Source organism: Acomys russatus, chromosome 6 (assembly GCF_903995435.1).
Source record: "Acomys russatus chromosome 6, mAcoRus1.1, whole genome shotgun sequence".
In the NCBI taxonomy this organism is placed as follows: domain Eukaryota; kingdom Metazoa; phylum Chordata; class Mammalia; order Rodentia; family Muridae; genus Acomys; species Acomys russatus.
The window spans coordinates 60,605,599-60,624,891 of NC_067142.1; the positions used below are offsets into that span (position 1 = coordinate 60,605,599).

The following is a 19,293-nucleotide window of genomic DNA, read 5'->3' on the forward strand; positions in this document are numbered from 1 at the left end:
CACATTTAGAAAGTTGGAGACAAAGACGTTCTGTCATGAAACTTTCAAAGCAATCACATATCTCCTGAAATAGTGTATAAGTTTCAGGTAAGGGATCATCAGTGTCAAAGTCCCTTTTCCCATCTTCTCTGTCTTCAGGAAATGGAATTGTTTTTCCCTTCAAGTGGAGGTTGTGGACCAGCAAACACTGCTAAATTTACCAACTCCACCTGTTGCATTATCAAACCCCATGCCATCAGTGAAGGTAAGTAGATGTCGTAGATGGTTTAATACAATAGCTTATTTTGTTGACATTTATTGTCTTGGTGTGTTTTACATGATGAAATTAAAGAATACTTTAATATTTCAGTTTCTTTTTTTGAAGGCACATGAATCAAGGCTCCATTTAAGGGGAAACCTGTCTGAATTTCTGTCCTTACTGTGGTGTCTGCATTCTTGGCAGCTGCTCCTTGGGCTCTTGGCCATGGTTGTGCTGGTTCATGCTGTGAGCAGATCTTGCTAACCTGCCTTCTGATCTTCCTCCTGTCTTTCCATCCACATTACTAAGGTTCACTCACTTCACTTAGATAGCACTCCAAGGGCATCTTTTAAAGAATCGTTTATAGGTCTGGAGTGATGGCTCAGCAGTTAAGGGTAATTATTGTTTTTGCAGAGGACCTGGGTTTGGTTCCCAGCAGCCACATGGTGGCTTACACCATCCACGACTTCAGTTCCAGGGGATCTGATGCCTTCTTCTGACCTTGAGGGCACCGGGCATGCATGTGGTGCACATACCTACATGCAGACCAAACACTCATGCACATAAAATAAACATTTTTTAAAAATTAAACAATGTTTATTACATCCAGAGCATATCTTTACTGAGGAAGTTGGAGATACTCCCTCCAGTCCTCTGTATCCGAAACAGTTCTTTGATGGACATAAATATCTGTATTTATATGTCTGTCTTTCTCTCAATATGTGTACATATGTCTATGTACATGATGTGTGTGCATACGTACACAGATACACTGTTTATTTCTTGCTTTTATTTGTTTCCTCCTCTATTTGTTTGAGTCTGTTGTGTACATGTCTATCACCTACTCCAAGTTGTTTTGGAAATAGTATGTAAATTTAAACGATACTCCTTGGAAATTAGAAGATGCTGAGTAATATATAGGACAGAGTGGAGTTTTTATGCATTCTAAGCATACCTACAGTAGAAAACCTTGAAACTTACATGTTTGTATATGAGACAATAAAAATTTACCTAAGCCAGGCATGGTGGTACATACTTGTAATCTTAGCGCTTAGAAGCCTGAGACAGCACAATCATGTTTTTTAAGTCATCCTGAGCTACATAGTGAGTTTGAGGCCCGCCTGGGCTATATAGCAAGACTCTGTTGCGAAAATAAAAACAGCTTCCTAATATCAGAATTGTTACTGTTAATATTTTGGTGTGCTTTCTTCTGCACTTGTGTCTGTGCACGTGTGATACAGACATATGCGCATAATGTTTGTCTATATTCTGTTTCTGAAATTTAATTTTGTGGGCATTTCTGGCTTTCAGGCTTCATGAATATTCTGAGTGAAAATTCCATAACAATCATATGTATGATATTTGGATACTTGGGTTGTTTCCAATTCTTTTATTAAAAATAACTTGCACCTTCTCTTATTCTCTTTTCCTTCTGTTGGTTTATCTTGTCAAACTTTGATGTGATGGGTTTTGTTTATTCTTATTTATGTTTTGTTTTTATCTTTTAGAAGTCTGTTATTTTCTAATGAGAGACAGAAAGGGAGTGGATCCAAATAGAAGGGAAAATGGGAAGGGACTGGGAGGAGTTGAGGGAAGAAAAACTGTAGTCAGGATATATTGTATGAGAGGGGAAAATCTATTTTCAATAAAAGGGAAAAAAATAAAGATTTTGAAGAATATCTTTCTACATGAATATTTGATGATATTTCTAACTATTTCATCTGGCTACTTTTCTAGAAGCCATGTTATAGGTTGAAAGGATATGAACCTTAAATATCTTGTTGCATAATTAATGCATCTTTAATTATTTAGAAAGTGCTTTATTACCATACTGCTCTTTAGTAGCATAGTTATGGGGCATTTCCATGCATGATGGGTATATAAACACTTATGCCAGTTACCACACTGTCAGATAACAGGCTGGTCAGGACTTTAGCGATCATCTCCTTGAATGGGCAGAGCAAGTTCACCTCATAGGTAGAGTTATCACTCTTTTCCAGATAAGCAAGCCAAAGCCCCGTGAGGGTATAAATTGTTACCCTTAACATAGAGTAGGAAGCCCAGAGTCCAGACTCTGTTCTGTTCTGGTTGTGTTTGCTTGTTTGTTTGTTTATTTGTTTAGGACAGGGTCTCATTTCACACAGGCTGGCCGGAAACTCACTCTGTAGCTAAGGATGACCTTGAATTCCTGATCTCCTGTCTACTCAGCACTGGCCTTGTAGGCATATGCTACCATGCTCTGTTCAAACACTGTGTTTTCTAATTTTCGTGTTCTCAACATCAGCAAACACAAGAACGTCACATGGCTGGTAAATTTTCACAGGAAATGATAACAAAATAGATGACCACCAGACTCTGGGGTAATAATGAGATATAGTCTAAAGTTTCATATCAAATTTATCACTATTTTCATATGTCTCCTCTAAATTACTGGTAAATGCTATGCTTATTTTTCCTGCCCAGGGATATATGTAAATGCATATATGCAAGTGTATATGTACACGTGCATGTGTATGTAGCATAGCATATATGTCCCCAAGGCTGTCTGTGTGTGTGTGTGAGTGCATTTAAATATATATGATGTACATGTATACATATATACACACACACAAATACGTATGCATATGTCATGTTTCTACTTTAGAGTAGTAGGGATATGTTTATAAATGTTATTTAAAAATCTTTTTTCATAGATTTAAAAAATATGCATATACATGTACAAATGTAGCACTAGTTTGAATGTAAGAAAACAAATTCTTACTTAAATTGATAAGCTTTAGCATCTTAATATGTTTATTCAGTTAGATACTTATGTGATTTAATTCTAAGCACCCAAACAGGGCTTTGCACTTGCTAGGCAAGCACTCGGTCATTGAGCTAAATCCTCGTCTCTTGCTTTACTTTTTTATAAAGAAAAAATGTGAGACAAAGGTAAAATAAAGCAAGATTAGAATAAATATTAGCACCAGGTGGTGGTGGTTTATGCCTTTAATCCCAGCACTTGGGAGGCAGAGGCAAGCTGATCTCTATTAATTCGAGGCCAGCCTGGTCTACGGAGTGAGTCCAGGTCAAGGCTACACAGAGAAACACTGTCTCGAAAGAAAGAAAGAAAGAAAGAAAGAAAGAAAGAAAGAAAGAAAGAAAGAAAGAAAGAAAGAAAGAAAGTTAGCTATATAACCTAATTTATCACATAGATAAATAGAAGTGAGATATGCTAAAATACATAAATTAGTTATGTCAAAATACTCAATTTTATTACACACACATTTTTTTACTTTTATACATTTAAATAATTTTGGTTAGAGCTATTCTTTAAAACATCTGTCTTTGCTTTTTGGTACTAGAAATGAAAACCAGAGTTTTCTCAAACTAGACAAGGGCTCTGCTATTGAGCCACATTCCCATCTAGTTTTTACCCTTGAAAACATTAAGATATAGAATTAATTCAGCAAAATAATTTTTTATAAAATCTTCTTAGATGCCTGCAAGAATTTTTATTTTTAAGGTTTTTTAACAACTTTTTTCTTTTATTTCTAAACTTGGATTACAGTGATACTTCATGATTGTTTTGAAATTTATAATTTGCTCAATTCATTAGGTTAATAATGACATTTTAAGTTTTAAGTCTTATTTCAAATTTCTTGTAGCCTTTGTCATTTTTTTTTTTATCTCTTTCTGTAATAATCCCTTATGCTGGTATATTTGACTTTTATTATGGGCGGCAATGATGAAATTAAAAGGTAGGGAGTAAAGTAGGGTGGGTCACATGCTGACTTCCTCCAAAACCCCTGAGATCCTGACACACAGGCCACTGGCTGCACTGGGTTTCTTGCCAGCTAACCTGTAAGGAGAGCACAGCCTTAGTGCAGTCCTCCTCCTAGACAGGCCTGCGGAGAGGTCATTGGAAAATACTGTCTTCTGTCTTTGCATGACCTGATGAGACTGTGCAAAGTTCATACCATACTTTTGGGTTGGAATATCATACAGTGGGTCAGAATCATGACTCTGTCCCTTAAGTTGTTGATAAGCAAGTTGTTTGCCCAGTTGGAGGGAAACTGTGAAACAGTGGCTGTTTGAGTAGTCTACTGTTGGCATAAATGGGTTTGGGAGAGTTCCTGGTGTGCACAATGAAGTCATTTACTGACTTACATCCTTATCTTTCAGGGTAAGAATTTCTGGGCATAAAGATTAGTCATGTGTATGTAGGCAGTCTTAATTCTTAGTCCTACACTTAATCTCCGAGCCTGCTGTCATTTCTCTTCTCACTGCTAAGAGGGCTAGGAAAAGGAGAAACTTTAGTTGTTGTTGTTGTTTTTAAATACACAGTGAGGAAAAATGTGTTTGAGGTTATATAGCCTTTTTATATCTAGATTAAAATACATTTTTATTTTGGAGCTCAGAATTTAAAAGAAAGTAAAGCCAGGTGAATGTTTTGTTTTGTTTTTATTTTTAATTTCAAAATTATACAACATATTTTATATGTTCTCAATGTTTTTCTATGTAGTTAATTTAATTCTGTCAATAAAATGAATAGTCATAAAGCACAGGAAATTAGAAAATAGTAGCTGTATAACTTAATAGTTACATAGATAGATAACTGAAATATTACAAAGTAACATAATTGAAAGGTATCAAGATAAGAATTTCTGTTACATATATTATTTTTATATTTAAACAGGCTTAAATCACTTCAGTGAGTTCTTCTAAAGGTTAACTATAGAGACATGGGTAGATAATTTTATTCTGAAATCTGATTATGTTCCTTGAATACTATTCTGTTGATAACTACTCATAGATATTGGATCAATTATTTTTGCCTTTATATCCTGTTTGCGTATTTATAACCTGACAATAATGCTATACTCTTTCTTGACCAGGGATTAAGCTCTTATGTTATATGAAAGGTAGTTGGCAAGTACCCAACACTTGCTGTGTTCAGACACTGTTGCTATTGTGATCACTGTTCTTTTATTACCATTACCAGTGTTAGTGTCGTTAGCTTAACTTTCAAGTAAAGTGGAAAGATCCCCTAGTAACAGCGCAGTTTAAAATGCTACCAAGCCCCATATTTGACCAGGTCCCCTGGATGGGGAGGCCTGGTGGGACTCAAAGGAAGGATAGCAGGCTACCAAGAAGAGACTTGATACCCTATGAGCATATACAGGGGAAGGAGGTCCCCCTCAGTCACAGTCATAGGGGAGGAGAGTAAGGGGAAAATGGGAGGGAGGGAGGAATGGGAGGATACAAGGGATGGGATAACAATTGAGATGTAATATGAATAAATTAATAAAATATATTTTAAAAAAATAAAAATAAAATGTTATCAAAACCCAACATCCACAGGACAAAAAGTAAGATTCCTATCATGGTTTAAGGAAAAAGGGAATTTGATTATTTTCCTCAGTTAAAGTCTATATCTAAATTAAGTCCATAAAGTGGAATTGTTGCTTAAAAGGAACTAATTCAGCAGCTGCTTTCTTTTATTGATTCTTTAACAATTTGTATCATTCATACTATGTATCTTGAGCATATCCACCCCAACTCTCCCCTTCTACCAGCCCTAGACATCTCCCAGCCTCTTTCCACTTTCAAGTCCTCTCTTCTTCCTTCCTTCCTTCCTGCCTTCCTTCCTTTCTTCTTCCCTCCCATCACTCCCTCTCACCCTTCAGCCTTGCACTGAACCCAATTAGTAATTCCTTCTGGAGTATTGACTGATCTTGGCCTCATCTTGTGTGGATAACCATAACAACAATGAGGTCATGCATCCAACTGTGTCATGTCCAGAAGACACAGTTCACAGCACTCCCTCCTCCCATCTTCCAGCTCTTACATTCTTTCTGCCCCTTCTTCCTTGATGCTCTCTGAGCCTTGGCAAAGAGTGTGACTGGGAAGGTTGGTATAAATGTCCTAATTAAAGCTAAAAACCCAAGAATCACTTATTCTCATCACTTTGACCAGTTAAGAGTCTCTGCATATACTACTGCCCACTGAAGAAGCTTCTCTGACCAAAGTTGAGAGCAGTACAAATCTATGGGTATAAACATAAATATTTAGAAGGCAGTTTGATAATATAGCCATTTAGCAAAACAACAGGAGTAGGTTTCTCTTTAGGGACTGTGACCTCCTAGCCATGGGCTTTTGAGCGGGTGTACAGCACCAAGCAGCTGCTTTCTGGTTGCCTGTTGTGATTGGGGCCAGGCAGGAGGGGCTAACTAAACTGGGAATGCCCCTTTTGCACATGGCATGGCCAAACAATTTAGCTTTTAAAAATATTGACTTCCTAGTTAACTAAGACTGAAGATTTCCTAGTTTTCCATTCTTATAACAGATTTATGTATTAGATAGTTTTATTACATCGATTATAACATAATTCATCCTGAAGTTTTGCTTCTTTAGTATGAAGGTGTTTTAAGCTTTGTTTCAACCTTGAAGTTTATATATGCCATGATTATGTGGAGCTGGGTCAAAATTCCTAATAAAGAAACTTGTAGTCTGTATTTTAATATTGTTTGGGTTATAAAATTAATTTAGTGTTTTTGTTTGTTTGATTTTTGTTTTGTTTTTTAAGATAGAGTTTCTCTGTGTAGCCCTGGCTGTCCTGGAACTCACTCTGTAGACCAGGCTGGTCTTGAACTTACAAAGATCTGACTGCCTCTGCCTCCCAAGGGCTGAGTTTAAAGTCATGTGTCACCACCCAGCTAAATTAATTGTTTTAATGAGAATATTTTAAAGCAATTATAGTATTTTAAAAATAAAAGTATGAAAGCACTGTTGAGTTGGGGTTTTTTTGTGTGTTTGTTTTTTGTTTTGTTTTGTTTTGTTTGTTTTTAATCGGCTGCAGAGCATTTCTTAGAACATGGACAGTTTTAACTGTCAGAATTGACTGTGGTGATGCCTGAATGGAACAGGACTGGTAGCCAGAATGTGTTATCACTTCTAAAACTTTTCTTAAAAAAGAACTTCTTTCAGTGTTTTAGTGTTTACATGGAGAGTTGCTTTGATGCCTGACAGGCAAAGAGCCTTGCAAGACCACCCTGTCCATTCTGTCTCCTGCTATGGGGCTGCTTGGATTAGTTAGGCTCCCAGCTTCTTAAATTAAATGTCCTTCATGACATTCAGCTTCTAGAATGTGTAGAGCAGGTGTGAGCATTTTTGTTGTAGAAACATTGAATTGAAGCATTATAAAACTAACTTTGTTTCAACAGTAACAAAAAAGCTTAGGCCAGGCTTACTTAGAAGGTAAATTTTGTAGTTCTCTGCCCTGTATGAATGAGTTAAACAGATGGAATTTCTATCAGATGCTCTCAAGTATATTAAACTACACGTAAGAATATTACTTTAAATGCATAATGCTTAATGTTTATACCCCAAGAATTTTTAAGTTTTACAAACTTTATTTTTTAATTTGACTTTTTTTGAGAATTTCATATTTGACTACTGTATTTACATTAGTCCTCCTGTGCATCCCCCATATCCTCTCAAATTCATGGCTGAGTCCATTTAGTGTTGCTCTTATGTTCCTATGATCAGGAATAACTACATGGGATTTGATAACCTATCAGGTGGCTTGTCCCTGGAGCAAACTGGTTTTCCCTCTCTGTGCTGTCACTGCTTGCTTGTGGCTCTTCATCTAATGGTAGGCTTTATGACATCCCACCATCCACATGGCATGTCCGGTGGTATTGTCATTATGCAGGTCTTGTTTAGGCAGCCATATTGTTGAGAGCTCATGGATGCAGCTTTCCTGTCAGGTCTAGCAGCTGGCACCTGTGCTTAAATCTTTCCACCCTTCTTCAGTGTTCCCTGAGCTTTAGGTGGAGAGATTCTGTTATAGATAGATGTACCGCCTGAGGCTGGGCACCCCACATCACCCATTCCTTGTATTGTGATCAGTTGTGGATCCCTGTAATGGTCTCTATTTTTTAATGAGGAGTAAGAGGTGCATGTAGTGGATACAAACATGTTTTTGTTTTGATCCTAAGTGTGGGATGGGGAACAGACTTGTGAGAGAGCAGGTGATGTTTATCCACTAGAAGACGAACCACCTCATGCAGGGGTTTGGTTTTTGCCAGCTGAAACACATTTTAGTACGGACTCTGAGAGGCATATAAATATGCCCAAAACAGGAGGCAGGGGCTTTTTGGGTCTTGGTACTTTTTGGCTGAGACGCTCCTAGAGAGAACTACGCCAGGGAAGGCTTCAAGGTTCTGGGCTTCGGCTGCTGCCCCAGGTTCCGGCTGCTGCTCCAGGTTCCAGCAGCAACTTTGATTGAATTGCTTTTCTGCTAAAATCCTGCTGACTGCACCATGGGAATTGCTCCAAGGAACTGAGTATAAAAATGGTCTACCTTGCCTGTTCCCATAAACCTCCTTTTTCTCCTACCTAGGGCAGGTGGGTTGGAAGGGAGGTGTAAGCATTAAAGAACCCCAGATAAAGTCGGTTTGGAGAAGGTCGAAGCCTACAGATACACTTTCTTAGGATATAGTTAAAATTGTATTGCTTACGGAAAATGGCAGTAATAAGTTCTGCTCTGGGGTCTATGACCTCTCCGGCCACAGGCAGTCGAGTAGGTTTACAGTTTCCTTCCGTTGAGTGGGCCTGAAGTCCAGTTAGGCAGCTGTGGCAGCTGTGCCACTATTGCACCCTTTGGGATAGGTTGTTGGGCTGGTCATTATTGTGGTTTGTAGGCTTTAGAGCTGTGTAGAGGTATTAGTTGCTTTTCTCCCTTGGTTGCTTGCATAGCACCTTTGGATACTTTGAGAACTAGTCCTCAAGCAGGAAGCTTCCAGGTCATTTCTGGCTTTATTCCTCCAAGTCCTGTGTCTGAGATGGCTGGTGCCTTCAACACTTGGGTCTTACCTTCAAGTTCTGGGAGGCAGCCACAGTAAATGGCAGTCGCTTGTGTTGTTTTGGAGTCTCTTGGACTTCCCTGATCAGTAACGTGAAGGGAGGTTTCCAATTCCTAGCATTGCAGCTTTTGTTAGTCTATGGCTCTTTGGAGGAGTATCATCCCATGTTGGTATAACCCCATTTAAACTATGTGTGCACACATACACATATACCATATGTATTTTAGGTCAGTGTTATAAAATGATATGTTTCCCTATAGTATTTCAAACAAACTTAGTTTCTCTCTCCTTCCTCCCTCTCCCTCTCTATTACCTCCCTCCCTTCATGTCCGCAGTCCTTCCCATGCCCCTCCTTTCTCACTTACCCTTCATAGCACCTGTGCCCATCTGCCTGCCTCGCTAGGATTCCTTCTCCTCCTCCACCCTATTCACTTTACATCTCAATCACAGCCCCTTCCTTCCTCTCCTCCTGGTCTTTCCCCTCCACACCTCCATCACCCCCCTATACCCTGTCCCCTGCCCCTCAGAAATGGAGAACCTCACCCCCAGCACTTTGAGCCTCATCAGGACTGTGTACTTCCTCTTTTACAGTGTCCTGGCAAGGCATTCACACCAGGGTGAAGTGATTGAAAGGCATGTAACTGAGACCATGTCAGAGACAGCCCCCAGCCCCTTTCTGGGGGTCCCACATGGAAGCTAAGCTGCCCATTGGGCATATATGTATAGAGGGTCTAGGTCTAGTCCATGCTTGGTCCTTGGTTGGTCCTTCAGTCTCTGCAAGCCACCCTGGGCCCAGGTTAGTTGGGAGTGTTGATCATCTTGTGGAGCTCTTGTCCCCTCTGGCTCATTTTATCCCCCACCTCCAACCCACTCTTCTGCAAGGCTCTCTACACTCTGCCCAGTCTTTGGCTGTGAGTCTTGGTTTCTGTTCCAATCCTTTGCTTGGCACAGCCTCTCAGAGCACAGCCATACTTGGTTCCCATCTGCAAACACAGTAGAGCATCATCAATAGTATCAGAGGTTGGCTGTCCCACGGAGGGGCTCAGATTGGGCCAGGCACCGGTTGCACATTCCCTTGATCTCTGCTCTAGCTTAATCCGTGCCTATCCTGAAAGCAGGGTAAATTCTGGATGGAAGTTTTTGTCGGTGGGTTGGTGTTCTCCTCCCTTACTTTCTTGGTTTCTGCCATTACTCCAGCTTGTATATTCACATCTAAAAATTAAGAGCTAGCATTCACAGATGAGAGAGTAGATGGTGTTTGTCTTTCTGAGTCTGAGTTACTCAGTATGATATTTTTCAGTTCCATATTTTCACCTTTGAGTTCCTTGATTTCATTTTTTATTATAAATAGTATTCCATATGGAAGCTGTTTTCATTAGTCATTGATTAGTTGAAGAACATCTTTGTTGTTTCCATTTCCTCGCTATTATGGCTGTAGTGATGATGAGCATAACTGAGCACATACGTATGGAGTAGGATATTGAGCATATACCAGTGAGTGATATATTGGGACATATGGTAGATCTATGTTTAGTGTTTTGAGAATTCTCCACACCGATTTCCATAGTGACTAAACCGGTTTGCAATCCCTGACATCCTTGCTAACATTTGTTGTCAGTCGTTTTCTTGATCTTAGCCATTCTATCTTGGAAAAGATAAAATCTCAAAATGGCTTTAGTTTGCATTTCCCCAACTGATAAAAATGTTGAACACTTTTAAAGATATTTCTTACCTATTTTTGTTTGTTCTTTTGAGAGCTCTCTGTTCAGATCTGTGGCCTTTTTAAAAAATGGGTCATTTGTTTTCTTTGTTCTTTGTCTTTTGAGTTCTTGTGTATTGTGAATATGTATCTGTCAGATGTATAGCTGGCAAAGGTTCTCTCCCATTCTGTGGGTTTCCTCTTCACTTGGTTGTTTGTTTTCTTAGTGATACAGAAGTTTTGTTTTGTTTTAGTTTCATCAGGTCCCACTTATCAGTTGTTGGTCTTGACTCCAGAGCAAATGGAATACTACTCAGAAAGTACTTTCCTACAGCTATGTCATATAGGGTACTACCTGCATTTTCCTCCAGAATTTCAGTGTTTTAAGTTTTACATGAGGCTTTTTATCCACTTGGAGGTGTTCTTTGTGCAAAGTGATAGGTGTGGGTGTACTTTCATTTCTCTCCATGTGGACATCAGTTTTCCCAGGAACTTTAAATGTCCTTAGTGATTTGTTAATTAGGAAGAATCCCAGGAATTCTGCTCCCTCCTTGCCAAAGAATTATAACTTTTGTTTTGGTTTGGTTTTAGAGACAGGGTTTCTCTGTGTAGCCTTGGCTGTCCTGGACTTGCTTTGTGGCCCAGGATGGCCTCAAACTCACAGAGATCCACCTGTCTTTGCCACCTAAGTGCTGGGATTAAAGGCGTGCGCCACCAAGCCTGGCTAAGAACTATGACTTTGAGAAAGGATAGCAGTTAATAGCTCCCAGAGACTGGTGTACATTACAGTAGAGTCCTTACAGAGAGTGCGCATTAGGGCTGGAGATGCAGCTCAGCATGCAGCTCAGCATGCAGTGCTTGTCTGTGTGCACAGAGCCCCAGGCTCAGCCCTCGGCCGAGGGACTTTCATATTGTGACATTCGGAGTCTGCCTGGGGTGTGACCATACTATCCGGTGTGGAATCTAAGAAGTGATAGGGATAGCCCCAAACCAGAACCATCTCATTCCATAGCTGGGATTATTTGTACCATGAATATTTGAATCAACTGATCAAAACCATAGCTGACAAAGTTGTATAAAAACTCATACAATTGATGATCTTAATAACTAACATCTTGACTTGGGAAGTCAGTGATACTCTTGACAGTTGACTAGAGTAAAGAAAAATCTGTTGCTAGGCAGTAGTCACAGTGCCTAGCAACCGTGATGTCTCAGACTTCAGGAGCCTTAGGGACTCTTCTGAGCCTGTGATACACAGTGTACACAGAAGATCTCTACTCATCCGAATTAGAAGAAACTAAAGAATCTTGAAAGCAGTGGGAAAGAGCTTTGTGGAAATCCTGCTTTGGCAACAGTGCTTGTACTGTCTGTTGTTTGGAGTGACTCGTACCCTTCCATGGCTTTGCCGCTTACTGTGTGATCTTAGAGGCATTCCCTGATTTCCTTAAGGCCCGCCTTTCCCCATCTGTTTAGTAGAGGTGATAAAATCTACTTCCTGGATAATTTTAAATACATGATGGCCTTAGCACAGTTTATACTGTGATAAAAGTTAGCTACTAATAGTAATTTTAGAGGCTCTCCAAAAATATTTTGAAATCCGTTATCGGTAGTGTTTTAACTGTGTCTTTATTTACAAAAAAAACTAGCCTCAAACTTAGTGATTTTTAAAAAAGATTTCTTTCTTTATTATTATATATATAGTGTTCTGCCTGCATATGTACACCCGCAGGCCAGAAGAGGGCATCAGATCACGTTATAGATGGTTGTGAGCCACCATGTGGTTGCTCAGAATTGAACTCAGGACCTTTGGGAGAGCAGACAGTACTCTTAACCACTGAACCATCTCTCCAGCCCCTCAAACTTAGTGTTTTAAAAATAATTAGTTATCATTCATGATTTTGTGTGCCATCAGCTGATAATCCCGCAGCAGGATACCCGCAGTCATGTAGGCATGTGGCTCCATTCCGTCAGCTGGGGCTCAGCTGAGCTGGCCAGTGTGTGATTGTTTCTCATGCCCCAGGCTCTCCGCATGGTCTCCCTTGACTTAACTTCAGGATGAGGCTTGGGTTTTCTTTCCCCAGAGCCGGGTCTGAGCAGCGGGTGCAGCTCTATTGGTTTTGATGCTTCACAATTGAGTTTTCTGTACCTTTCAGCTGTCCTGTTTCTCTTTCGTGGCTTTCTGAGGCTGACTCTCCCTTTCTATATAAGTGGTACTTCTCCTTCACCAGGTCAGTGTTTAGCCCACCATCTTTACTCAATAGTTTTATTTGTTCTAAAATTTAAATCATCTGATGGAGTCTAAGGCTTCCCCTATGTTTCACTCGAGTTCAGAATCCTCTAAAGAATGAGTAAGGAATGAGAGCATATATGGCATAAATCTGTTCTCAAATTCTTTCAAGACTGATTGCAAGTATGCCAGAGTTAGTTTCACTTTGCTCAGGTTGCTGCCAGCCTTCCTTACAAGGAACAGGCCATTCTGTCACAGCTGCCATGAAGACAGCCCTGGTAAAGCAACTGCGGTGAGTACCTCACTCCCTGTTCACACACACAGGCCTCTTGTGTGTTCCAAGTGTCAACTCAGGCATGTAGACCTGGTGGTGGCTTGGAAATGAACCAACAAAGCAAAGGTTTTGAGCCATAGGTTTTCTTGAGAATGAAGGATGTGCATGTATGCAGGGTGGAAGAACTGGCTGTCGGCTCAGTCAGAGTCCCTTCCAATGACCATGTTTCTTTAGCATTTTTTATAACCATGAAGTCCTCCCACCGTTTCCCGTGTCATTTGGAAGCCTGGCACCCTCTGTTCTTTGCATCTTCTACTCCTTCCTCAGAAGAACTGATTGATTATAACTATATTGTCAGAATTTGGGCAGTTTTAATCTTCCACGGAGCATGCATCATCTCTTGGTCTTCCAATATCAGATTGTGCTTTCTTATTTTTCCATTTTTCAAATCTTTCTTAATAAACTAATGTCATGCCCTCCAACTCCCTGGACCCCCCCCTCCCTAGAGCCTGGCCCAGTTCCTGGTTAGAAGAAGGAAGGGAGGAAGCAGTCTGCAGAACAGAGCAAAGTGTGGGAGGAAGGAGCGTCTGTGCTGCTCAGTCACTGTGCAGTTACACAGGCACTCGTGCACACGGCCAGAAGAAGGGGCAGCACCAGTGCCATCTTCTGTCGGGTCACGTGCACTTTAGTTATCATCAGCTCCTAATGGCTGGTGATATTGTCCTCTAATAGATGATTAGCCCTCTGACAGACCAGCATGCGAAGCATAAGAAGGGAAATGACACTGTCATGGAGAGCATTATAGCTGTCGGCACTAACCATTGTCTAGAAGTTTCTGTGCATACCTAGAACCTAACAGTTGAACAGCTAACCAGTCAAGTCACATGTCAGGTTGTTTCACGTCATTGCCTGAATGGTGGGGGCGCTCTTTAACCTTCAAGTATAGTAAAAGTGAGAAAAGGGAATTATTTAAACTTCTTTTACAAATGTTTACTGGGAAAAAATTGTGTGGCCTGGGGATATAGTTCAGTCACAGTAAAGTGCTTGTGTGCACTCTATGGAGGTCCTGAGTTGGGATCCCTAGTATCAAATTAAAAAACAACAAAAGACAACAAAAAGCTCAGTATGGCGGAGCAAGCATCTCTAATGCTAATGTTGAGGCAGAGGACAGAGACAGGTGAAGTCCCCAAGTTTGCTGGCTAGCCTTAGCCAATTGGCAAGCTCCAGAGTCAGTGACTGACCCTGTCTCAGAGGAAGGCTAAAGAGATAGCTCAGTGGTTAGAAGCACTTGTTGTAGTTACAGAGGACCCAAGTTCAATTCCCAGCACCTACCTGGTGGCTCACAACTGTCTGTAACTCCAGTTCCAAGGAATCCAGTGACCTTTTCTGCACCAGGCATGCACATGATGAAGATACAGATGCAATCAAAATATTCATACACATAAAATAAAATAATTTAAAAATATAGTAAAGTATAAATAGGTACAAAATACAAGGTAGAGAGTGGAAGAGGAGTGGTGTGCCTTCAGGCCTCTGCATGCATGTGCACCAGACTTGCATGTATTCACATCTACATGCAAACACATACAGCACACACAGATAAATGTTAAAAATACTCAAAGTTAAATGTAAAATATTTCCTAAATTTTTATATGCATAAAGGAAGTTTAAACAGAAATTTAAATGACATATCTACAATTTACATTTAGAAAGCTTAAATTGCAGTGTCACTTGAGAACCTGTCCTGACGATCCCTGATGTTGTTACATCTCAGTCTCTTTATTTCCATAAAGCTGGATTTTCTTGCAGCATTACCAAGAGACGTGTGTAGCCACAGATCATATTCTGCTGTTATTTTCATTAAATAGCTACCATGCCAAAGGAGAAGTGTGTTAGAAAGAGTACTTTGGCAGAACAGAATGTTTTGGATACCCATTCTTAATGCAATGCCCATCCCACTAAGAAATTATCCTAAACCTAAGGTACCACTAAGAAGCTTCTCAGAGGAACAGCTGAGGACCACCATCATATGACAGTAACTGACCTACCCCAGGGACTACGCTAGTGTTCTCTTTGCACCTATGCTGTCTGCCCTCAAGTTTTCAGTTTAGTTATTCTCAAACTGAGTATTCATCGGGACAACTCAGATGTCTTCTATGCTTATCTCTGCGCCCTTCTCTAGAGCTACTGAAACAAAAGTCTGACTAGGCATGGCCGACAGACTCAAGTGGCTGTAGTGCTCACCAAAGTTCACAGAGCACTGTCTATTGTAGTAGTGCCATGGAAGTTCCGCTCCCAGCTCCAAGATGCTGCTGCTGCCTCTTCTCCTCTCCCTCCTCCTCTTCAACTTTTTAATTGATTCTTTATGAGTTTCACATAATGCACCCCAGTCCTACTCATCTCCCCATCCCTTCATATCTGCCCTTCACTCTTGCAAATCCTCCCCCAAGAAAATAAAAACAAACAACAAAACCAAGACAAAGTATAGAAAGCATCTCGTCATGGAAGCTGCAGTGTGTCGTGGTGAGTCCCACAGTGTACTCCTCTGTCCACACGTCTTCACTTGCAAATGTTCATTACAACGAGTCTGGCTCAAGGCCTCTGGCTTCTCCCACACCATCAATATTGGATCCTCACCGGGACTCCTCCCAGTTATCCTGTTCTTGCTCTGAGTCATAGAGATTCTTCTGCTTTGGAGCAGCAGGACCAGCCCTTTCATGAGCTCCAGCAGTTCACAAATGGTATAGATGTTGGGGTAGGCCAACTCACAGCCCCAGATCTGGGCCTGGGTGGTGGCTGAGCTAGTTATCCCACTGGCTCTCCCTCATCGCACTACCAGGACAAGCTCTCCAGCACTGCCCTGGCTAGCTCACCCAGTGCTGCTAGCAGCAGGGAGCAGGGTCATCTCTCCTGCTCTCATGCCCTCGAGCTAACCAGCACCCATGCCACCAGAGCCAGCTCAACTGTGCTGCCCAGCTGAGGCCCAGGGCCCACTCTTTAATTGATGTACTGTGGCCCTTAGTGAATTATGATTCTTGATTGTCTTAGGGTCGTATCACTGTGAAGAGACATGTGACATTGCCACGACTGTAGCAACTCTTATAAAGGAAAATACGTAATTGGGGCTGGCTTACAGTTCACAGGTGCAGTCCGTTATCGCCATGTCAGGAGGCATGGTGGCATGTAGACAGACATAGTGCTGGAGAGGAAGCTCAGAGCTCTGCATCTACATCCACAGGCAGCAGGAAGGGACAGTGAGCCACCCCCCTCCCACCCCCAGTGACACAATTCCTTCAACAAGGCCACCCCTCCCCCCAATAATGCCACTCCCTGTGCGTCTACGGGGGCCATCTTCATTCAGACCCCACATCCCTATTCAGGTGACTGTGCAGTTCCCTCCCCTATTGGCCCTGGACTTGGCTAAGGCGTTCTTTAGCACTTAGGTCCTTCAGGCACGTAGTCGGAAGCTTACTGTGCATACGGGCTGTAGCTTGTCTGAAGAACATGACTGCTAGTTTGTTTTCATCAGCACTTCTTCTATTCTTCGCATTCATGCCCTCAAGACAAGCTCCAGCTTTCAGATGCTTCAAGCTCATTCTGAGATTTGCTGAAACAGTGGCTTCTATGGTAGAGTGAGTTAGAAATGCCAAGTTTGCTGGCCTCAGAGCACTGTGGCTAGGCATCTGTTTTTAGGAGTCTTGAGGGAACCTATTGGTTTTTTTGGTGGTGGTGGTGGTGGCTTTTCAAGACAGGGTTTTTCTGTGTAGCCTTGCCTGTCCTGGACTTGCTTTGTAGATGAGGCTGGCCTGGAACTCACTGCGATCTGGCTGCCTCTGCTTCCCTGAGCGCTGGGATTACAGGCGTGCGCCACCACGCCCAGTGAGGGAACCTATTGTTAATGCTGAGGTACCCTCTGAGACTAAGAACAGTCATAAGTCAAAGTGCCTACAGGGAACCTACCTTAGTCTCAGTAAAAGATAGCTCTGAATATAGCTGTGGAGAGTAGGAGGGCCAGATGCTGACAACCCGAAAATGCAAACTGCTCATCCCAGAGAGTGAATTGTATAAAGAAAGTCTCGCCTCCGGTGCCTGAAAGCCGACTTCATTCACTGAGAATGACTCTGACTCTGAGGTCCACAGCTAGACCAGTTATCTCTGGAACCAGGTGTGTGTTGTAGGTGTTACTGGTAGAGATGCTCAGGAAAGCTCCAGGGGCACTGACACCTGCACCACAGCCCTCCATGGTATTGATGCTCAGGAATTCGTGCAGACCTTGGAGCTGTGGCTACATTTCTCACTTTAGTCCATTTGGGAGCAACCCCCTGCCTCATAGCCACCTCAGGGTACAATACAAATTGGTAGTCTCAGAAGGGCGGGGCAATCAGTCCAGCACATACTAAAAACCTTACTGTAACCAGCAGAGGCCGCTGCTATGCAACTAGGAAAGCAAAGGCCTCTGGGGCTCTCAGACACTCATCCAGTATGAGTGCAGCAGCAGCATAAAGCATGGGTAACCAACCCTCAATCCATTTTGTTCTTTTCATTGTGTTTTCATGGACATTTCACTTGACCAAACTTTACACAATCTTTTATGGGTTTTTTTTTTTTTTTTTTTTTATCTCCATAATCTCATACACTTGTCTAATTTTGTTTGTTTATTGGGTAATCTTATATCTACCTTTTTTTTTTTTTGTCTCCCTACTTTTCTTTATTTCTACCTTTAGTAGTGTTTTGCTTTTATTTTTCTGATTTTTAAAATGGATTGCATATTTTTTGGTTTATGTTTCATTTTTCTCTCCTATAACCCCTTGTTCTTTTCGCTTGTCTTAACTTTCTTTTCTACTCCCTTTTCTTTAGTTTGTCTTTTCTTGTTCTTCCCTTTCTCCTTGCCCTTTATCTACCCTAAGTATAAATAAATAATAATAATAATAATGCATAGATGGTAAAGCACAAAGGAAAGATCATCCCAGAGCCAAGCGGTCACCTCTGGGGGAAGGCTAAGAACTGCGGAGGCCTGCAGTGAGGTCCCGCCTCCGCCTCTGGTGTAGACGGTGGTTCCCTCCAAAGTTATTTATTATACTTCACGTGTATGCTATATGCTCTACCATAAGGTACAACTAATTTATTTACAACTAATATGTGGAAATTAAGTACAGCATAAAGCATATGGCATATATGTACATGTATGTATGCACACACACACACACACACCTGTGCATGTGTATGGGTTGAATATTCTAGATGACCATGGGAGAAATGAGCACAACGACGGATGCCTTTGCTGGGAACTGCAGTGCGAGAAAGCTTACTTTCATGATACACTTTTTTTTTCATTTATGTGTCTTATGATTTCTAAGTTAAATAATAAAGAATAGAAATTAAGACAAAAACCAAGTATACATTTATGGTTTCCTTTGGTTGTGTAGGTTGAGTTATGGGTATAGAAAGGCTGTGACTTTCTCACGGTCCTCCTGCCTCAGACTCTCAAGAATCTAAGATTACAGGCTGAAGCATCTTGATTTTCTGTTAGGTTTCCAGGTCATGCTCACACTAATTAATGCTGACACCATACTTTGAGGACCGCCAGCAGCAAAGCTCCCCCATTATCAACACACCAGGAACTAGCAGAAAAGTGGTCTATACCAGTGAATATACTGTATACACTCTACACACAAGGACAAGCATTTGATTATAGTACACACTGCACATACAGGGGCAAGCATTGGAATATAGTACACACTGCACACACAAGGGCGAGCATTTGAATATAGTACACACTGCACCGACAAGGGCAAGCATTGGAATATAGTACACACTGCACCGACAAGGACAAGCATTTGATTATAGTACACACTGCACATACAAGGGCAAGCATTGGAATATAGTACACACTGCACACACAAGGGCGAGCATTTGAATATAGTACACACTGCACCGACAAGGGCGAGCATTTAAATATATCACTGTCATCACATGCAGCAGGTGGGAAAGTAGGGCCTGCACCTC

The 19,293-nt window shown here is 41.3% G+C and overlaps 1 protein-coding gene across 6 annotated transcripts in view; it reads left to right on the forward strand.

Moving 5' to 3' along the window:
* Positions 1 to 19,293, forward strand: part of Nme7 (NME/NM23 family member 7) — a 391,631-nt gene that overhangs the window by 313,759 nt on the left and 58,579 nt on the right. For all 6 annotated transcript variants that reach the window (XM_051147748.1, XM_051147749.1, XM_051147750.1 and 3 more), the window contains exon 8: positions 139 to 244. In XM_051147748.1, coding sequence (XP_051003705.1) covers positions 139 to 244 — 106 coding nt within the window. The remainder of the gene's footprint in view (positions 1 to 138; positions 245 to 19,293) is intronic.